Source organism: Anopheles darlingi, chromosome 2 (genome assembly GCF_943734745.1).
Source record: "Anopheles darlingi chromosome 2, idAnoDarlMG_H_01, whole genome shotgun sequence".
NCBI lineage: Eukaryota > Metazoa > Arthropoda > Insecta > Diptera > Culicidae > Anopheles > Anopheles darlingi.
This window is the reverse complement of record NC_064874.1, coordinates 27,844,403-27,861,902: the sequence shown is the minus strand read 5'-3', so window position 1 is coordinate 27,861,902 and position 17,500 is coordinate 27,844,403. Positions and strand designations below refer to the sequence as shown.

The window sequence follows — 17,500 nt, the reverse complement described above, 5'->3', positions numbered from 1 at the left end:
ACCGCCATCGTCCATTTGATATGAAAAACTCACCAAGGCCTCAGACACAATCAGCATCACGCACTAACAATGACCAACTTGGCGAGAAGCACAGCAAAGCAAAGCTGGAATGTTTTGATTTGATTGACGTTTCCAAGTTTTGAGATTCCAAAGCCGAGAACGCCAGCGAAGAACGGGAGGCCTTTGGCAAACCACATCGGGTGTGAAATCGTTGCAATCCGCAAAAGGGAAAACTATTTCCGCAATCGTTCTGCGTGGCTGAGCTGAGCACCGTGGATCCCCTTCCAGAGGGCACTACGACCGAACTGAGGAATCGAGTTTGTTAAAGAGAGTTTCCCGATTGGAATCCGAACAATACGCTGTGCTTCGAAAGCTTTAAGACAAACAAAAAACCGAGAGACCGGAGGCGGAGGAGGAGGAAAGGGAGAGATGATATGATAAACGATCCGTTTACCTTTCCGAAGACATCTCCATCGTGGCGCAGCATCACGGTTACAGAGTTAAGATGGCGGCGAGATGAATCGTCTAAACTGTTTGCCGTCAGAAAGGATGTCTCATTTCGTGCCTGGCGGGCCGGGCCAGACCAGATTGGTGACGCGCTTTGGGGCACTGGCGTGGGTAATTTATTCCCACGCAGCCGGTCGTGAGGCCACGGCCGGAATATGAATATTTCATCTGGCGGCACGTTTGACAGTGGCGCAGATGTGTCGACGTTCGACGGAGTGATCCGGCCTTAATAGCAAACAGCGGCGTCGACGGTGAAAACTCCGGGTCTTCGTTCCGGAAAGGTGCGTGAAGCCTGCTTTGTTGACTCACCTGGTGCCGACCGTTCCGTAGACCGCGCGTAGATCATTCTGAAGCACTCGCTTCGCTCCCCTCGACTTGTAATACAAAACAATGCGTCAGTGGGTTTTGCGGTAAGAAGTCGCTGGAATACAATTCGTCAGAAGTCACGGCGTCAGAAGACTCCGCGTAGAACGGACCGTAACCCCGGTGCCCGTACCGAAACGCACTTCGATACGGTTCGCCAAACCCATGACGATAGTCCATAAAAGCACCCTAATTGTGACGCAACAAAGCGTGGAATTCATCTTGGAAAATGGGGCGGCGCACGTGTGTGCAAACGACAGTGACGACGTACGCACGCCCACACGACGTGTCTGGTCGGTGCGGTCGGTGCGGTGCGGTGTGGTTCCAAGGATCTTCGGCTTCGGTGGTGATGGTTTTCGTCCTGACGGACTGCGGCTGCCACCGTTGTTGTGCCGGCGATGGTTGATGGTTTTAATGGCCGTTGACGAGAGGGCTCGCTATGCGAAAGTCATTAGCCATATCGTGTACCGGCTTCCAACTGGATGGTCCGTATACGCGTGTGTGTGTTTGTGTGTAATGGTCCGTTCTATGACCTAGAAGCTCATTTCATCCGCGGTTTATGCCGGGCCGGGTAGCAGCACACGTTGCGAAGCCAGACGTACGAGCATGAATCGTAGCAACCACCGTCACCATCTTGCATTGCAAAAAGGGGGGTTGCTTCGATGGTTGCTTCCGCGGGGATGCGTTTGAACGGGAAAGATTAATTATCGTTCGCATCCTTGGATGACGAACTGGTGACTTCAGTTTGGTCGAGTTGCAGCTGTTACTAGCATGCCAGCAGAGCGAGTAAAGCTCCGTGTTCTGTTTGCGGTTGGATGGAAGGAATGTACATTCTAGTGACAGTTTTGCGTGCGTTTTCTGTCGTCTTCCAGTTCCAAGCCAATATCTTGATCAACAAGTGACTAATAGCTAATGACCCCAAGCCAAGCGAATGAACGGAAAGTGCTCAGCTTGTTCCATTCGACGAAAAGAAATAAAAAAGAAATGTCTTGCGGCAGACCTGCAATTCTCTTTCCCTCTTTTAAAAGCATTTCCACCGGTTTAAATAAAAGCGCATTCAACCGCAAATAGACTCCTGTTGCGTATACTATACGCCATAGTGCTCGAAAGCTCGAAAACGAAAGAATGCGCTTCTGGAGCTCTTACCTTCTTCGTTTCGAACCAGCTCCTGTGAACCAACAAGCGATCGTGTCGTGCGATAGCTCGTAACGAGCTCGACAAGCAGTATGTTGCTCTCACGGACCGACCGACCGACCGACCGGCCGACCGGCGTCGAATGGACGGCGCAATTTCGCGCCACATTCTTCGTCCTTGTTGGCCGAAGGAGTGGCACACGCCAGTGGCACTCAGTGGAGTGTAAAGCTTAAGCAGCAGCAGCAGCAGCAGCAGCAGCAGCGGAAGCAACGGAAAAAAGGAATGTTTTTCTCCACAATGAGTTTCGCTGAAAGCTTGTCGTCCCGCGAGGCGAAGCGATAGGGAGGGATAAAGGATGGTAAGGACCTCAGCACCGACTTAAGGTAGGTTGGCACTTGAGCGACGAGGACAAACTGCTGGTAACCGGCACCGCCCTATGGGTGGTACGTGATGGAAGGCCAGACGAGGCGTGCTTCGGGGTGCTTTAGGACGTTTTACATAAAACTGAGCATACATCTTTGCTGTATCATAATCATAAAGAGGAAAAATAACCACACACAACCCATGAAGTAGGTGGTTGAGTGAGTGCACGGACGAAGAAAAATGGAAGAAATATGTTACCGAAAAGTCACCAGACCAACGGTATGTTTGTGGTATGTTGGTCTCGATAGTGTTGGTCTTGCTGCGTCGCTGACTTCGTTGAACATAGTTTAGTGAGAAACCACCAGACACCGGACGGGTGGCCACTTCTGCATACGCTCGGTGTCTGGTGTGGCCGCATGGAAAATAACTTTATCGTTTCGATTCATCCCAGAAGGGTACCGTACCGATGCGAGTGGGTGGGCAACTAGCCATCGGTGGGAGGTGGCACTATAAACATTCAACTTTATGTAAACGCACTCCGATAATCCAATGGATCCCGTAATCGAATTTTGTTTATCGAGCCCGTGGATGCTGGGATGCGCGGCGTGAACTTGTTGCCCGCAGTTTCATGTTGGAGAGCTTTTGTCGGACAAGCGAGCATTTAAGAGTATTTTGCATAAGTTTGGTAGCAATAATCGAGTGTTCCTCATAAATGAGAAAGTATTGATGACTGCTTTGTGTTACAGTTTCTGATGTGTCACGAACAACGTGTCACAACATGAATGGTTTTATTGGAGTATTTAGCAGCTAACAGACTCTTTTTTATGCTAGATCATAAAATTGTTAGTTACTCAAAAGCGTCATAAAACGATCGTAAGCGATGATATCGGGAACGATTAAACTCTGCATCGAACAGCGAAATAACTGAAAGAAGAACCTTTCCCATTCAGAACCACTCATTCGCAGCTACGTGCTCTCTTGCGGAACCATCATGAGGCTCTTGCTTTTCATCTCGAGGCATCGAGCCGATCCGCAGCAAGCAACCAACATCATTTACCGATTCACTCGTACACTTTTACGCACGACAAGAATGCAGAATGGTGTGAAAAATGTTCACCAGCAACACCCTCAACTGCGAAAGCAGAAGTGAAAGAAGGAATGAGGGCGAGCGTTCGCTGAAAATGAGTTCAGAGTCCCATAAAACCGCAGCCAGACCTTTTCCAAACAGTCCCAGGATTCCTCGTGGCGGTACCGCCAGTCGACGAAAGGGAACTTCGTTCTATTGGTGCAAAAGATTTTGGAGGCAAGAAGGAAAAGTAAAAAAAAAAAGCGGGCAGCATAAAAGGAATCCTTCCGAGCGAAACTTTCCGCTCACGATCTAATGATTCGAATACCGCGAAGCGATGAAGCGCCGCCGAAAGAGAACCATAAAACGCTTGTAAACTGCGTGAGAACTGCTGGGTTTCCGGAAGGGTCACGTGTCGCACGTATTTTATTTCTTTTCAATCGTCTCCATGTCCCCCCCCGCTGCTCCATTTTGCTTCGTTAGGCATGGAAGCCAGTAATGTGTGCAATGAAGCGAAGTAATATTATGTTCGAGTTGAGTTGCTCGTCCTCGATGCGTTTCCAAGATGATGAGTTACAAGAGAGCGAACGCAGCTGTAAACGGAATGACAACTGATGGTACCAGATTTATTTTGTATGCTGTTTTCTTTTGTCAATTGTGTCGAGGCAGCAGGTGCTGCTACGGCAACGATGCTCCGTTCTCTGAATACGATCACCACCACCACCATTGCTCCATTCGACGACTTAGTATGGACGGTTGGCCAATTTAATGTTCAATCCGTTACAACACCCACGCGGCGAAGGATATTCAATAAACCTATTTTCCCGCGCGAGAATCTAAACATCCGCCCAAATCTCATCACACCGTCTTGTGAAATCCATTCCCATGGTGAACGGTGGCCTGTTCTGGGGCTGTGCGAGAGAAAAACAATTTTCATCCTAGCGTGCGATACACCGAGAAATATGCTGCCGATCCGGGTATCCTTCGGTGTCCGGGTGTGTCAAGCTTGGCTTATCCTCGGCCGGGTTGCCTTAGCGGTGGATGTATCACGAACACCAGCGACCACGGTGACGACGATGGCTTTGGAAACTTATAGTAGATGGGTAAACATAAATTTTGATGTAAACAAATAAAGTAGGTAATCCATTTTGTATGGCCAGAATGGGACTCATGCAAAACCCCCCCGTCACAACATGTGCGCTCGGTGCTGCTGGTACAAAGGACCACCGTTGCCACTGTTCACACTCTACAACCCGACAAAGCTGTTTGGCAGTTTGGTGGCCACCTCGACACCCAATCACACGGGTCCTTTGGCCATGGTATGGTGTGGCATCTATGTCTTGTTGCTTTTTCTCCGGGACCGAAACCTTCCGACGCGTTTGGTACTCTTTTGTGGCGAGTGAGGCCACCGGTTACGGAATCGCTTCGTCAGGCCAGGAGCCGGCAAAGGTACTTGAGCCAATATTTAACCACGGTATTTGGAACACCTTTTTGGCCGGGTTTTTTGGGGTGGTGGGGCCCATTATCCGACCAGTGGTGCGTGATTGTAACGGGCCGGTGTCGCTAGGTAGCGTTTGATTTTCACCAAAAAAAAAAAAACGCTCCATAAATCTCAGCCCTTTTTTCTCGAGTCGAGCAGGTTATGATAATATGTACAGAGCGGCGTTAAAGAACTTAGGCAAACTCGGCAAAATGGTACGAAAATTTTCCGGTTGCTTCACCGTTTCACCAAAAACGTTTCGCTTAATTGCGGGAGGGTCACAGGAGAGTAGGTTTTGTTAGATTTAATTTGTCGAGATGGAACTACGATGCAATTGCTTTTCTTTTAAACAAGATTATTTTGGGGGTTTTAAATGAATCGTTTTCACCTCGACTTTAATTGTACTTCCATCTTTCAGACATTTCAAAAGCGAATGTTGGAACTGTCCAATGACAGATGTAATGCGGCGTTCAACTTATGACAACGGACGGCACGACACCATTGGCCAATCGCTCAATTCGCAATGAGTAATAAATTGAAACTCAACTCTAGGCTCAACCATTCCAAGCAAAACCTATTTATCGGATTGCCTTCAAGCGTTCAATTCCCTAGGATTATTTGTCCTCCTGCCGCTGCAAACATGACAAATGGTATAGAATATGTTTTCCTGGAGAAATCATAAATCATATCGTAAGGCAATCTATCATGACCATCGGGAGCCGTTTATCCCGACATTTCCCAGCACCTCATCTCATGCCATAACCGAATTTCCTTCAACAATCCGTGCGTTTCAACGCAGAACCTCGCAGAACGAAGAATCGTCGTGTCTTTAGGCTTCTCGGAAATTCGATGTGGCTTCGATGACTGCAAAACAAGCTTCCACTTCCCGTCCCACCTCCCTTTCTTCCGCCTGATTGAAGTAAATGAATTTCTTATTTTCCCATCACCCATCATCGACCACCGGCCGGAGGGCAAAATTCAAGTTCAAGTGTTCTCCAGTCTCCGGGGCCAATCTTTCGGGCTGGTGGTTCAACGTTTAACGGCCCTGGTAACAGTTGGCAGTTTCCCAGTTGACCCTGGGTCCTTAATAAAATGCTTCATAATGATGCCATAAATCTCCATAAAAAGTTCAACTTCATAAAATTCAACTCACTCAGGCCGGTTGGGTGTGGGTGGAGAGCCGAAAATTGGTTGTTGTAAACCGAACATGGCACTTAATCCTGGTCGGATGCTGGTAGTCGATGATAAAATGGTTGACTTTCTTTCCGTTTCGGGTACGGTTTGAAAGCGGAAGCTTTTGCTGCTTTTGATTCTGGATCATTTTCAGTTCTTAAAGTCAACCTGCAAAGTTCTAAAACATCACACACACAAAGAGAGATCGCTATGTCGTATTCAAAGTGAATGCCCAAATGATTATCCAACCCGTTGCCCGGGGCAACGCTCATTGACATGGAAGAAACATTCGCATTGATTGGATTCGGCCATTGAGGGGTTCATTGTGGAAGGAAATGCACGATTGGATGGATAAAGACAAAGTGCCGGCCAGTGGCCAATTAGGATGGAGTCTTCAATACACGGAAGCCTTCCACTGGTTTGGCAATATGCCACTGGCACATACGTGGTCACCGCAGCCACAGTTCCATCCTGACAAAGCTTGTCAGACTCATCAATCCGGAACGAGTAATTCGACACGTAAATGGGATTTGAAATGCGGAAAATGTGGTCCCGGTTCAGTTCGTGCCCGGACCGTGCGGGCGTGCTCACCGGGACCGTGCGCTACGGTCATTCGACGACGACCGTCGAGCACCGAGCACCGGCGACATTCGACGAGATGAATGCGGAAAAGCGAAACATATTTCACGTGTGTCACCTTGGGCGCGATCGGTGTGACAAGCGAATAGGGCAATATGGAGCACGGTAGCGTATATCGTTCGCCCCGTGGAAAAGACGTTTCCCATTCGTCGGTGTCACCGCCAGTATCGGGAACGGTACGTCTAAGAGAATGACCGACATCAACATATTACAAAACATAACGACACAGAACGATGCGTGCCTGGCGCGTGCATAAAGCACAAATCGCTCATTCGTCGTGGTATCGTGAGCATCACCGTTGGACGCTCGGGGGGGTTGACGATAGTGGTGGTTGGTGTCTTGGAAGTAGCTCCCACATACCACGCCACGTACCACGCCGCCACCGACCGATCTTATGGAGCAATAAGCGCATGAATCATAAATATGTTTTAGGATGGCTTCGTTCTATGGTTCCTTTCCACTGCGTCGTGAGCAGCACCCGGCCTGCCTCTCCTCGGTCCATAAAACGGAGTAACGATCCCACTTTCGACGCACCCCGACGCACTACACGAGCGTTGGCGTTGAGTTCTCGTTTGTCGAGACTGCCATTCCGGATCCGGTTAATGACTTTTGCTTTATGATGCGAGGAGCTGGTGCCTGGTCGTGTCCAAATAGAACCATTCTTAGTTCCTGATCTTGCACCTCGAGACGATGGCAATCTCATCCGGACGAAAAGGTTTAGGCTCGACCATTACCGCATTCACTTTCCCTCTTCTCATGTCTTCCGCTTCTTCTTCTTCTTCTGCATTTTTCAACAGGCCACCAACGCCAACACCAACGGTTTCAAGGGTTGCCAAGGGAAAAGTGGATTCGGGTGGATAAATTTAAATTTTAACCATCTGCTTAATAGCCTAGAATTACCTCGGGTGTTCCGGGGCATTACGCTCCGGTTCCGTCGTCGTGGTCGCTAGTATTTTTAGTATAAATGATCCGGTTTTCGGGACCAAGGGATGAGCGTCGAGATGGACTGGTGGTGGGCTTGCGGATCATTGGGTGTCATAATTGAATTTTTTATTAGTCTCGCACACGATGGTCCTTGAGGCCTGGGCCGTGCCGAGTCTGTCGGCCAAATGAAAACAAATTGGATTACTTAGGGCAAACAATGATGACATCTATTATGAGATTATGAAACGTTGCACGTCGCTGCCGGTGCCGGTAATGCTGCTTCGGTTTGAATATCGAACGTTCGCTACCAGAAGTGACTTCTATGGGGTCGCGATACTCAAAAATTTCATTCCAGACAAGAGCAATACTTAAGTGTATCTGTTCGGGCTGTGGATGGGGATCCTCAACTGGGGGATTAACTTTTTGGTTCCACTCGCCAAAAGGATTTAAATTAAACAAACATTCCCGTCAGGAACTGCAAAAACACCAAACCTTTGAACATCGACTTCTAACTTCTAAAAAGAAGCATTCCGGACACCGAAAAGCCCCGTTCAGTAACAGTCGGTCAGGATGACATAAAAGAAGACCAGCGGCCCATAGCCGACTGGACACAACGGTCGAGAAATTGACAAATTTACGATTCAACATTCCAAACCGGCCTCGGAACTTGCTTCGCTCTTTCTCAATCAGATTAGCTTTAGATGTGGCTTCGGTCCGCTCGGTCGGTTGGTTGGTTGGTTGGTTGGTTGGTTGGCGGGTCCTTCGAGTGCCACGGAGAAAGGAAACGCTGGCTGTCTTAATCGGATTTTCCAATCGACCTACGCCTTTAGCCTTTCCGAAAACCGAAAAGGAGAAGAAAAGAAAGCAAATAAAAGGGGAAAGGATCTGAGGTTTTTTTAGACGTAGGGATTCTTTTTGGCTGTGAAGCTAAACCGTGCAAAAGGTTGCCTTGTGGCGTTAAGCATGTTTACTGCTTTGATTTGTGGAACAATTTAATGTCCAACGTTTATAAACTCAACCGGTAGTTCGGTTTCCAATGACAACGTAGCGTAATAAATGTGTTGTTGCCAATCGAGTTAAGTGCAGTTTCTTCCGCACTAAAAATGAGATTTTGTACAACCAAACAACCTAAATGACTGCATCGTTTGTTTGTACCTATTCTGTGACGCTGTTTGTGAACGAAAGAAAATCGTAGGTTGCTTAGTTAAAAAAAAAGACAAACATACAGCCTTTGATCAAAGCAAAAGCTCTTCGATTCGATTGCTTCCTTTTACCATGCGGTTGTGTTGTGTATTGCAAATGTCACTTCGATCCCGGCACGGGTGACATTCCTATTCCACCTCTTTCCAGCACTTCCGGCACTTTGTAAGCAAAAGGCCCTCAAGGGGTCCCGTGTCCTGAAAGGATGAAAACTTTGGCGCACGCCAATGGCAATGCTTTCAAAATTCATTCACAGCCGACGACCGAGACGGCAGTGCGCCGTTCTTCCCTCGGGGCAATGTCAACAACGGCACGGCACCAACGGTGTAGAGGGTCTAGAGAACCTTACACGCTCCGGTGTCGTTCTGGGATTACCTTTTTGCTCCTTTTCCGACGAAGAAACCATCGTTCGGCAAACGGTCCCGACAAGCCTCCATTTCTCTCTCTCTCTCTGTCCTCCTCTGGTACGTTCCCTTTCGACGACCCCGGGCGGAGATCTCCCTGAAGGTTCTCCCCGGGTCATTTGGAGCACATGCACGAGCACAGGAAATTAGATTAGCTTTCCTAGCGCCCGGGGGGTTGGAAGCCATGGTACCATGGTGGGTGGAAAAAGTTGTGGATATTGGAAAGAGCTCTCCGGAGCTCTAAAGCTTGATTTCAATATAGATTAAATTGTGAACCTTGGGCTGCGTCGGGGTGGCCGGGAATTCGAGGATGCCGACAACACACCGACGCCGACGCTGGAGGTGGAAATTAACTTTCCTCCAGCGAAATGAGAACTACAAAGCCATTGCACTAGCCAGCCAGCCAGCCAGCTAGACACCGAGCACTGGGCCGGGCCGGTAGGTTGCCTAGCGTGACCGCATGGAACAAGATCTGACCCATCGGTTCCACATCGGTGAATACCTGGAAGGTGCCTTTTGCACGGTCGAATGCGGATTCGGAAATCGGGCGAAATGAAGAAATGGTGGTCCATAATTGTGGGAACAGTGTTCCGGGATGGTCCATCGACATCGGTCGCATGAATTAGCTGGATGTCCATCCATGAAATGGGACCAAGAACAGCGGGATAGCGGAAAGCGGAAAATTTCTCTCCCGATGGATGCTGGATGGACACGAAACTCCGAGGGCCGGTTTTTGGGAGGGGGAAGGGAGGGTGGCCAATGACATAAAAGCGGATGACCCGTCGAGGCAATCAACTTTGAAGTTTGACGGTCAGCACGAGGCACGCGGTGACAACAAGAGGATTACATCGAGAGGCGGTGGCGTATGAGCCACAAGAACGCCACTGTGTGTGTGTGTGTGGTCGTTGTAAAAATGGTCCTCCATATCCTGGTACCCGCTCCCTTCTCTCCACTTTCTTTTTTATGATCTACTTCACCTCGCTTCTCTCTCTCTCTCTATCTCTCTCTCTGTTTCGCTCGCCCTCGTTCACGTTGACCATCGGAGCAGAGAGGGTGGCCACCGGCTTAAGAGCCCCGCTTGTGGACGAAAGCCGAATGACCGTAAAAGATTTATTTTCGGGGTTTTCCACTTTTACGAGCGAGAGATTAAACAGCTTTCCCTCCACCGGAAGGGGGGAAGGGTCCGGGCGGTGTCCGGCCACTGACCAATGGGAAAGGAATGGGGAGATGATGGATGCTCCACCGACCGCCTCACAGGCAGCTTCCCATTCGAAATGTCGGAATGGTGGGTAGGCGAAAAAGGGGACGCTTGTTTTGTGCATGTTTTATGCGCTACCGGTCTGTGGGGGCTCGGTTGGTCGGGTAGAACGGGACCAACGGGACAAACGCGCTTAATGAACTAACTTTCTGAGGTTCTGGGTTTTTAATAACCCAGCTTTTCGGTTAGTTTCGCAATCACTATTGGCCATATTGCAACACTGTGTGTGTGTGTATGCTGTCGAGATACGGATGAGGTCACGAATTTTCCTTTTGTCTTTGGAACATCCTTTCACTGTTGCAATATTGCATTGTTAAGCAGCGTAAAGTTACTTCTAGGGGGCTTTCTACTATTACTTTCGACTTTAGTACAGCACACGATACACTCTTCCATTCCACGTAAACATAACCTCAAACTGGCTTCACTTCTTGGGCTTTGTGTTTCGCTCCAATAGCCGAGCTTTCCATCACATTTCACTCGCACATTCTGACACGTTTCTTCTTCTTTTTGTGTCCATTTCCCAGGCTACGGATCGCGGAGCAATCATTGAAACGAACGCACAACGGTCCGAAATCGCCCGAACAGCGGACAATCGGACCGCACTGGAGCGCACCGGGATCGTAAAAACCTTCCGCGTATGATCCACGGGTGACCGACCGGCCGTCCGGCCAATAAACGCCAACCGCTGACGCCTCACCACGGCCCCCTGGCTTCGCGTGGCGCGGCTTCATTCACGGATTAAACGGAAGCGGAACCGAGCCATCAAATCCAATTTTCACGATCACTGAGCACGCTTACATCCGCCACCGACGCGGGATTCGGGGAATCGCTTCTCGAACCATAATAGTCGATCGATCGATTGGACAGTGGCCATTGAAGCGGCTACACATTCGGCTCAACTCAAGTCGTTACTCCGTGTGCGTGTGTGTGTCTCGTTACTGTGTTGTGGGGGTCAGCACTGCGCACCGGGCACCGGGCGACAATCCGGCACATCGCGAAACACAAGCGTGTGAGTAAAGCACAGAAACGGACCGGAAAGGAATCATCCGGTGGGACCGGGATTGTTGGACCCCGACGCGTAACATGGCCGCGCGCATCGTAAAGCTTCTCCAAACACGCACACACACAGAGTACCGAACCGAGAAGTGCCGTCGCAATGGATTGAAGGATGAAATGGAGCTTTGAGCTCAATTTTGGATGGGGTGACACCCAACCCAACCAAACACACAACCGGAAGACATACACACACTGAAGAGCTTAGCAAACGACAACGGAACATGGACAAAGGGCTTCTCGGGGTTTAATGGTTGATACGAACGGACACTCCGCGAGCTCACTCGTCCGTCTCGAAGACACTTGTATGTCAGCTTGAAGTTCACATTCCTGTTACTGCATTCGTTGGCTGGCCAGGAAAGGAAACCCGCCAAGGATTAACTGGGCAAGAAGACGGCGTTACTGTCACCACGAGCCACACGTCGGCTTTCGTTGTTATCAGCGTGAGCTCAGGGACTGCGTCGTGCAACGTATGCAAACACACACTTACACACACACACCTTAATTAGAAAATATCATAAACCCAGGAGCAACCATCCAGAACCGAGCGGCCCTGTCTTTTTCCCCCCCGGGAAAATCCCCAAAATCGTGATCGTGACTCCTATCCGGGCCCCGGTGGGACTTTAAGGTTGTCCAGGGGTAGGAAGGAAAAGAGGAAAAGAGGAAGAGAGGAAGCGAGCGAGAGAGAGCAAACACTATGATAAAACGTTAATTTTTAACGAGCCGCGTTCCGCTACTCCCTCGCTCCTCTTCGGTGTCCGGTGTCCTGACATTCCCACCTGGTAGAGGGTGTGGCCACCGACCAGCAACACCGCCGACGGACCCTGGTGCTCCTCAAAAGCTCCTCCATTCTCGGTAGTCAGCAGTACACACACACACAATCACACAAGCACACTGAGCACAATGACTCGGTTCGTAGTTCGTACGAGCGTCGCTGCGGCACGCCGCGCCATGACGGATCGTGTGGCGGCCATCTTTAAACATATCAACAGCTTTGCCTCCCCGCGACGGTACGGTTACGTGCACGTCGTGCTCCTTACGGTGCTACTACTACTCGCGGTGCCGCTTCAAATGGGTAAGTCTGACGCGGTGAGTCTCCTGTCACAGGAGTTTTCGGCGGAATTTTCTGGTGCGCCAGGACGGCATTGGTTGGCATTGCTCCGCACCACCTTCTGGAACTTTGTAGTATTGAAGAAGGAGAGTGTCTTAACACCATTGCGAATTGGTTGACAATTGAAGTGCTCCAGTGACGATATTCTCGTTGATAAACAAATCATGCCACTAGTGTATGTGTCTGTGTGTGTGAGTGAATGAGACAGGCAGCAAGTTGATGAGATTGTTGATAACACAACACAGAATGGTAGTGAAAGCTACCAGTCTCGGTGTGTGTGTGTATGCATCAGTTTTAAGAATTTAATTAAATCCTCGAGCACAGGATGTGCTAGGGTGAGGGTTGTTACAGTGGCTGTTGTGCCAACAAGTGAATCCAACCAACTTCATCGTGCTGTCGTCCGTGACTTGAACAACCGGGGCCCACCCTAGACTAGAAAGTGACATCAATGGACAACATAGCCGCCAGGCAATAATTGGCAATATCAGGCATCGGTCGTTGCTAGCCCGCCAGCTCCATCTTGCACCTGTTGCAGATCATGGGGGCACACGCCACTTCTTATAGCAACCCCCTTACGTGTTGGATGCAAAATTGGATGTTGCTACAGTGGACTTAACAGCGACTTTGTATTGGAGAAGGGCTCTTGAAGCTCTTGAGCACTATTCTAGCAGGCTGCGATGAGGGGTTTCAGTTTCTAGGGACTTCTGGAGATAGTTTTAATCAATAAAAAGGCTCCAGCAACGGTCTCTTTGCACAACTTTGATCAGGTCGGTCCCTTACTTGTTTACCGAATCGAAAATAGGGTATGTAGAGTGGTTTTTTGGCTTCTTTGGTGTAGCGATGTATGAGAAAGTATTCGTTAGGATAAGGGCACTTTGAACTCGACTAGAGATCTACAGGATGATTGAAAGCTACTACTTTCACTAATAATGACACCACCGACCTAACTCTCCGAACGTTTCATTTTATAAAAACAAAGTCCGAAATGAAAAATGTAACATTTTCGCTTTCTGTTGATAAATTTTCGGCCCATAAAACCCATTCGCCGGTCATGTTGGTTTCGTATTGATTGTTTTTGTGTCCCAAGTGAATGATGGCTTAATGCTGTGGCATCCTTTTGCGGGGTTTTTACTGGCACGTGAAACATCATACCAACCAGTAATGGACGGTTTGGCATTCTACTTTTTTTTCCTCCTTTCCATTCTTTGGCCGGAAGTGATGTGAATATTGCATGAGAGTGCGTTTCCCCGTTTCTTCGGTTTAACGTTTTTTTCTCTCCCTCTCTCTCTCTTTTTCTCCCTTTTCCGGCGTTTAAATCGGAATTTATGCTCCAGCTCCAACTCGACCATGAGAAAGCAATTCAATTCAGCCCTTTTTCCGTGTCCAAGCGCGTGAGTGAACGTTTGGGCACGAGTACGTGATTTACATGGCACTTCGGCAACCATTTGCATGCGTTTAAGTTGAATAATAATATTGTCCGTCCGTCCGTTCGTCGAGTACGAGCGGGGATGAATTGTTTGGAAGGCACTCGGTCACCGGTTGCAATCAATTCCCGTTCCTCCTTTACCGCAATTTGGACCAACGCAAAACCCTTACGAACTAATGTCGGTCTTTTCGATGGAACGCTGGAATCCGTATCTGGCGTAGCATGATGTGAAGCATGCGGCCGAGACACGTACGGTCTCTTTGACGGTGGACAAGAGTGCTAGCTGATTGAGCGTCAATTGAGAAAGGTAAAGTGCTCAAGTAATCAACTGACGAAGCTTACAATTCAATTTACCTTTTGCGGCTCAACTAAGCCCGAACACACACACACAACCATGCGCCTCCATCGTCACACCGAGGGAGATGAAATGGCATCGCTAGTGCCCCGTTCGCTGCTCTATAATTTATGTTGCCATCGTAACTGGCCACAGCAGGCCAACGTGAGAGTGCATCTGCAGCAGCATTGCTGGTGTACGCGTCGCATCGCTCGCAGCCATAACGCATTAAAGCAACTCGCAATGAAGTGAACGTCGAACGACGTAGCGACGGCATTTGTGCGACCTCAGCCTTGCTGCACCAAACCACCAGGAGGGGTCCAGGGGGACGATTCCAGTGGAACGAGTGGTGACGATGGTTTTCGGTTTTTGATTATCCTTCCAACACCGCTCCTGCCGGATCCCGGATGGTGTTTGGAGTTGGATACAAAAATGTATAATTAATCAACCGCCTGCGCCTCGGTGCGGTGGGTGTTGATGGCGATGTTGGTCGCGCGGTGAACATATGAGACGGTCAGTGCTCTCTAGCGAGCAAGCTCCAGGAGCTTTGGATGCGTTACTGTGCATGCGGTGGACTGGTGACTAGGTGGTGCGGGTTGTGGTACCAGCACCCCAGCGGATCGGTTGATTGGAAAGTGCTGGAAACATGTTTTATTCATGAGCCAATTAACGTAAATCTTGCATTTGCATAACCAGCACATTGTTGTGCGGTACCGTCGTGGTACCGGTGACAGCATGAAACGAAAGATAGAGAGAGAGTGTGTGACAGAGAGAGAGAATCCGTTACTTCTTCTCATCTGCCAAGAGAGAGAAAAAGAGAGATGTCATTCCTGTGGCGTTAGTAGGGAATGTTGTGAATGGGAAAATATGAAATAAAATTCATAAAATATGCTGCAACCTATCCTGGTCATATTCCGCCCAAGGACAACACCACCACCACCACCCGAAGCTTCGACAGATAATTGCAAAAATAGGATTCCAATTTACCGACCGATCGGGAGAGGGATTTGGCATCATTTCCATGTTTTCAGAGCGTCCTCTGTGCGGAAGTGAATTGAATACGGGAATTGGGACCCCAACCCCGGGGGGCAAAAACAAAAACAGGAAAACGAAAAGGGAGGGGAAAAAAAGGGCAGAAAACAATTTACCAGCTCGGTGTCGAATGATTTGATTTATGGAACGCTCGCCCCCTCGCCTTTGCCGAGTCATCGCGTTCTGTGTGCAATGCCCATCCCACGGGGTGGGGGGGAGTTTCAAAGCCAGTCTCGCCAGCTTTTTTGGGTGGGGGAGGAGGGATGGCCATGGCGCCATTATGTGCCACGGATTGAAAACTTTATTTTTCTGCATCTCATCTAATCGTTCGTTCGTTCGTTTCCTTCCATTCTCGTTTCCCCCATTGATGATGCGACCCGCACGCCGAACACACGCACACGCGGATTGCTGTCCACGGATAGTCCACGGTATCGATTGCTTTAAGTGCGTCTCGATGAATGGTGCCAACAAGGCGTGCGATGATCCGTTCCACAACAATTACTCGGCCGCCATCCTGGAGTCGCCGTGCATGGGAGGTCGAAAGGGTCGCGATGGGCTATTTCCGGCCACGTCCTGCATCAAAATTGCCGGATATTATGGTGAGTATTGATTGTCCGATCGTTTCAGATGATTTAACTAGGTTCGCTCGCTGAAATTGGTTGCTTCTAACTTGATACGAAACAGGCCCTTATCTTTTATCAAGGGAGGATTATTGTTCTTTGTGTTTAGTATTTTTACATTTTTATCTGAACAAAGAAAATTGTTAAAAAATGTATTTGCATCAGAGGAAACCAGACAAAGAAGATGTCTTAATGGTGCATTAAAACGGTCGTACACCTAATATACATTTCTCTTACAAGAAATTCGTTTCGAGTTGGTATAAAAATGGTGATACTTTTTTTTCAAAATAATGATCTTTTAGGATTTAAATTAAAATTTCAAAAAATCCAAACATACACTTTTGATGCATACCTCGAGAATCTTAGAAAGTAATATGTATTTGCATACCTCAGATGATTGAGAAAGATGCAAATGCATACATAAAAAGATGCATGATGGTTTACCAACAAAAATTCTTCAAAGATGATTAGAAAATTGTTCAAAAACTACGTAAGAATATCCTAGAAAACGTTATTGTTACAAATTCAAAGCTCCACTAAATTTGATTTTGATTTAGACAAATGCTTTGTCATGTAAATTTCCTTCTGGCTAACAAAAAGGAAAAAGCAATAAGATCGCTTGCCACATCGATCTCCGAAGAAAAGTCGAACAATATTCATTTGCCCGTGTACAATGGCGCATATTGCGCTATTCATCACGCACGGACGTGCTCCAATAGTGATAGTGGCCATTGCTGTTGACATACGCGAAAGCGGAAAAAACGACCGTACGACTGGCCACCAACTGATTGAGTCCCTGCACTACGAACCATACTATCCCGACGAAAAGTCAATCAATTTCCCGTACCACAACTGGACGGGATGGGCGCAGGTCCCGCTCGTTCCCGCATACGGTGATCAGTGGCCGATGTGTGACTTTTAGTGTGTCTGGAACGCGTGTTTCCACGTCAGACACACCCATCGCATGGTTTGTACAGCACTATCAACAGCAGCAGCAGCAGGAAGTGGAAAGCAGAATAAAGAACGCATGGTGTGGAGGAGAAAGAAAGAATCACTTTGTCGATACAACGATAGGGCTGGACCGTCAACACCACTACCAGCAGCAGCAGCACCAGGGAGAGAGAGAGTGCATTAATTGCAGCCATTCTGATGGCGAAGGATGGGGGGCGCATCGTGCATTCTCGTGGCAACAATGTTTCATCGAGGTACATAACACACATGCCATGTTGTGGACGAGATTGATTGCCTTGGCGTTTCCACCACGGTACGGCATTTCACCCAATAGTGCCCATGTGTGTCTGTCTGTGCCTGTGTTCGTGTTGTAGGTCAAGGACTCCCTGGGTGGGGGGCGGCAATTGTGAATATGTAACGAACTCATCGTCAGCATGCGAACAATGACTCATCCACTTTAGA

The 17,500-nt window shown here is 48.6% G+C and overlaps 1 protein-coding gene across 1 annotated transcript in view; it reads left to right on the top strand.

Annotated features, from left to right (window-relative positions):
- Nucleotides 1–12,437: 12,437 nt before the first annotated feature.
- Nucleotides 12,438–17,500, top strand: part of LOC125949558 (uncharacterized) — a 6,341-nt gene continuing 1,278 nt past the window's right edge. The window contains exons 1-2 of the mRNA XM_049676693.1: nt 12,438–12,639; nt 15,890–16,066. Of these exons, the coding sequence (XP_049532650.1) occupies nt 12,468–12,639; nt 15,890–16,066 (349 nt within the window). The 5' untranslated portion in view covers nt 12,438–12,467. The remainder of the gene's footprint in view (nt 12,640–15,889; nt 16,067–17,500) is intronic.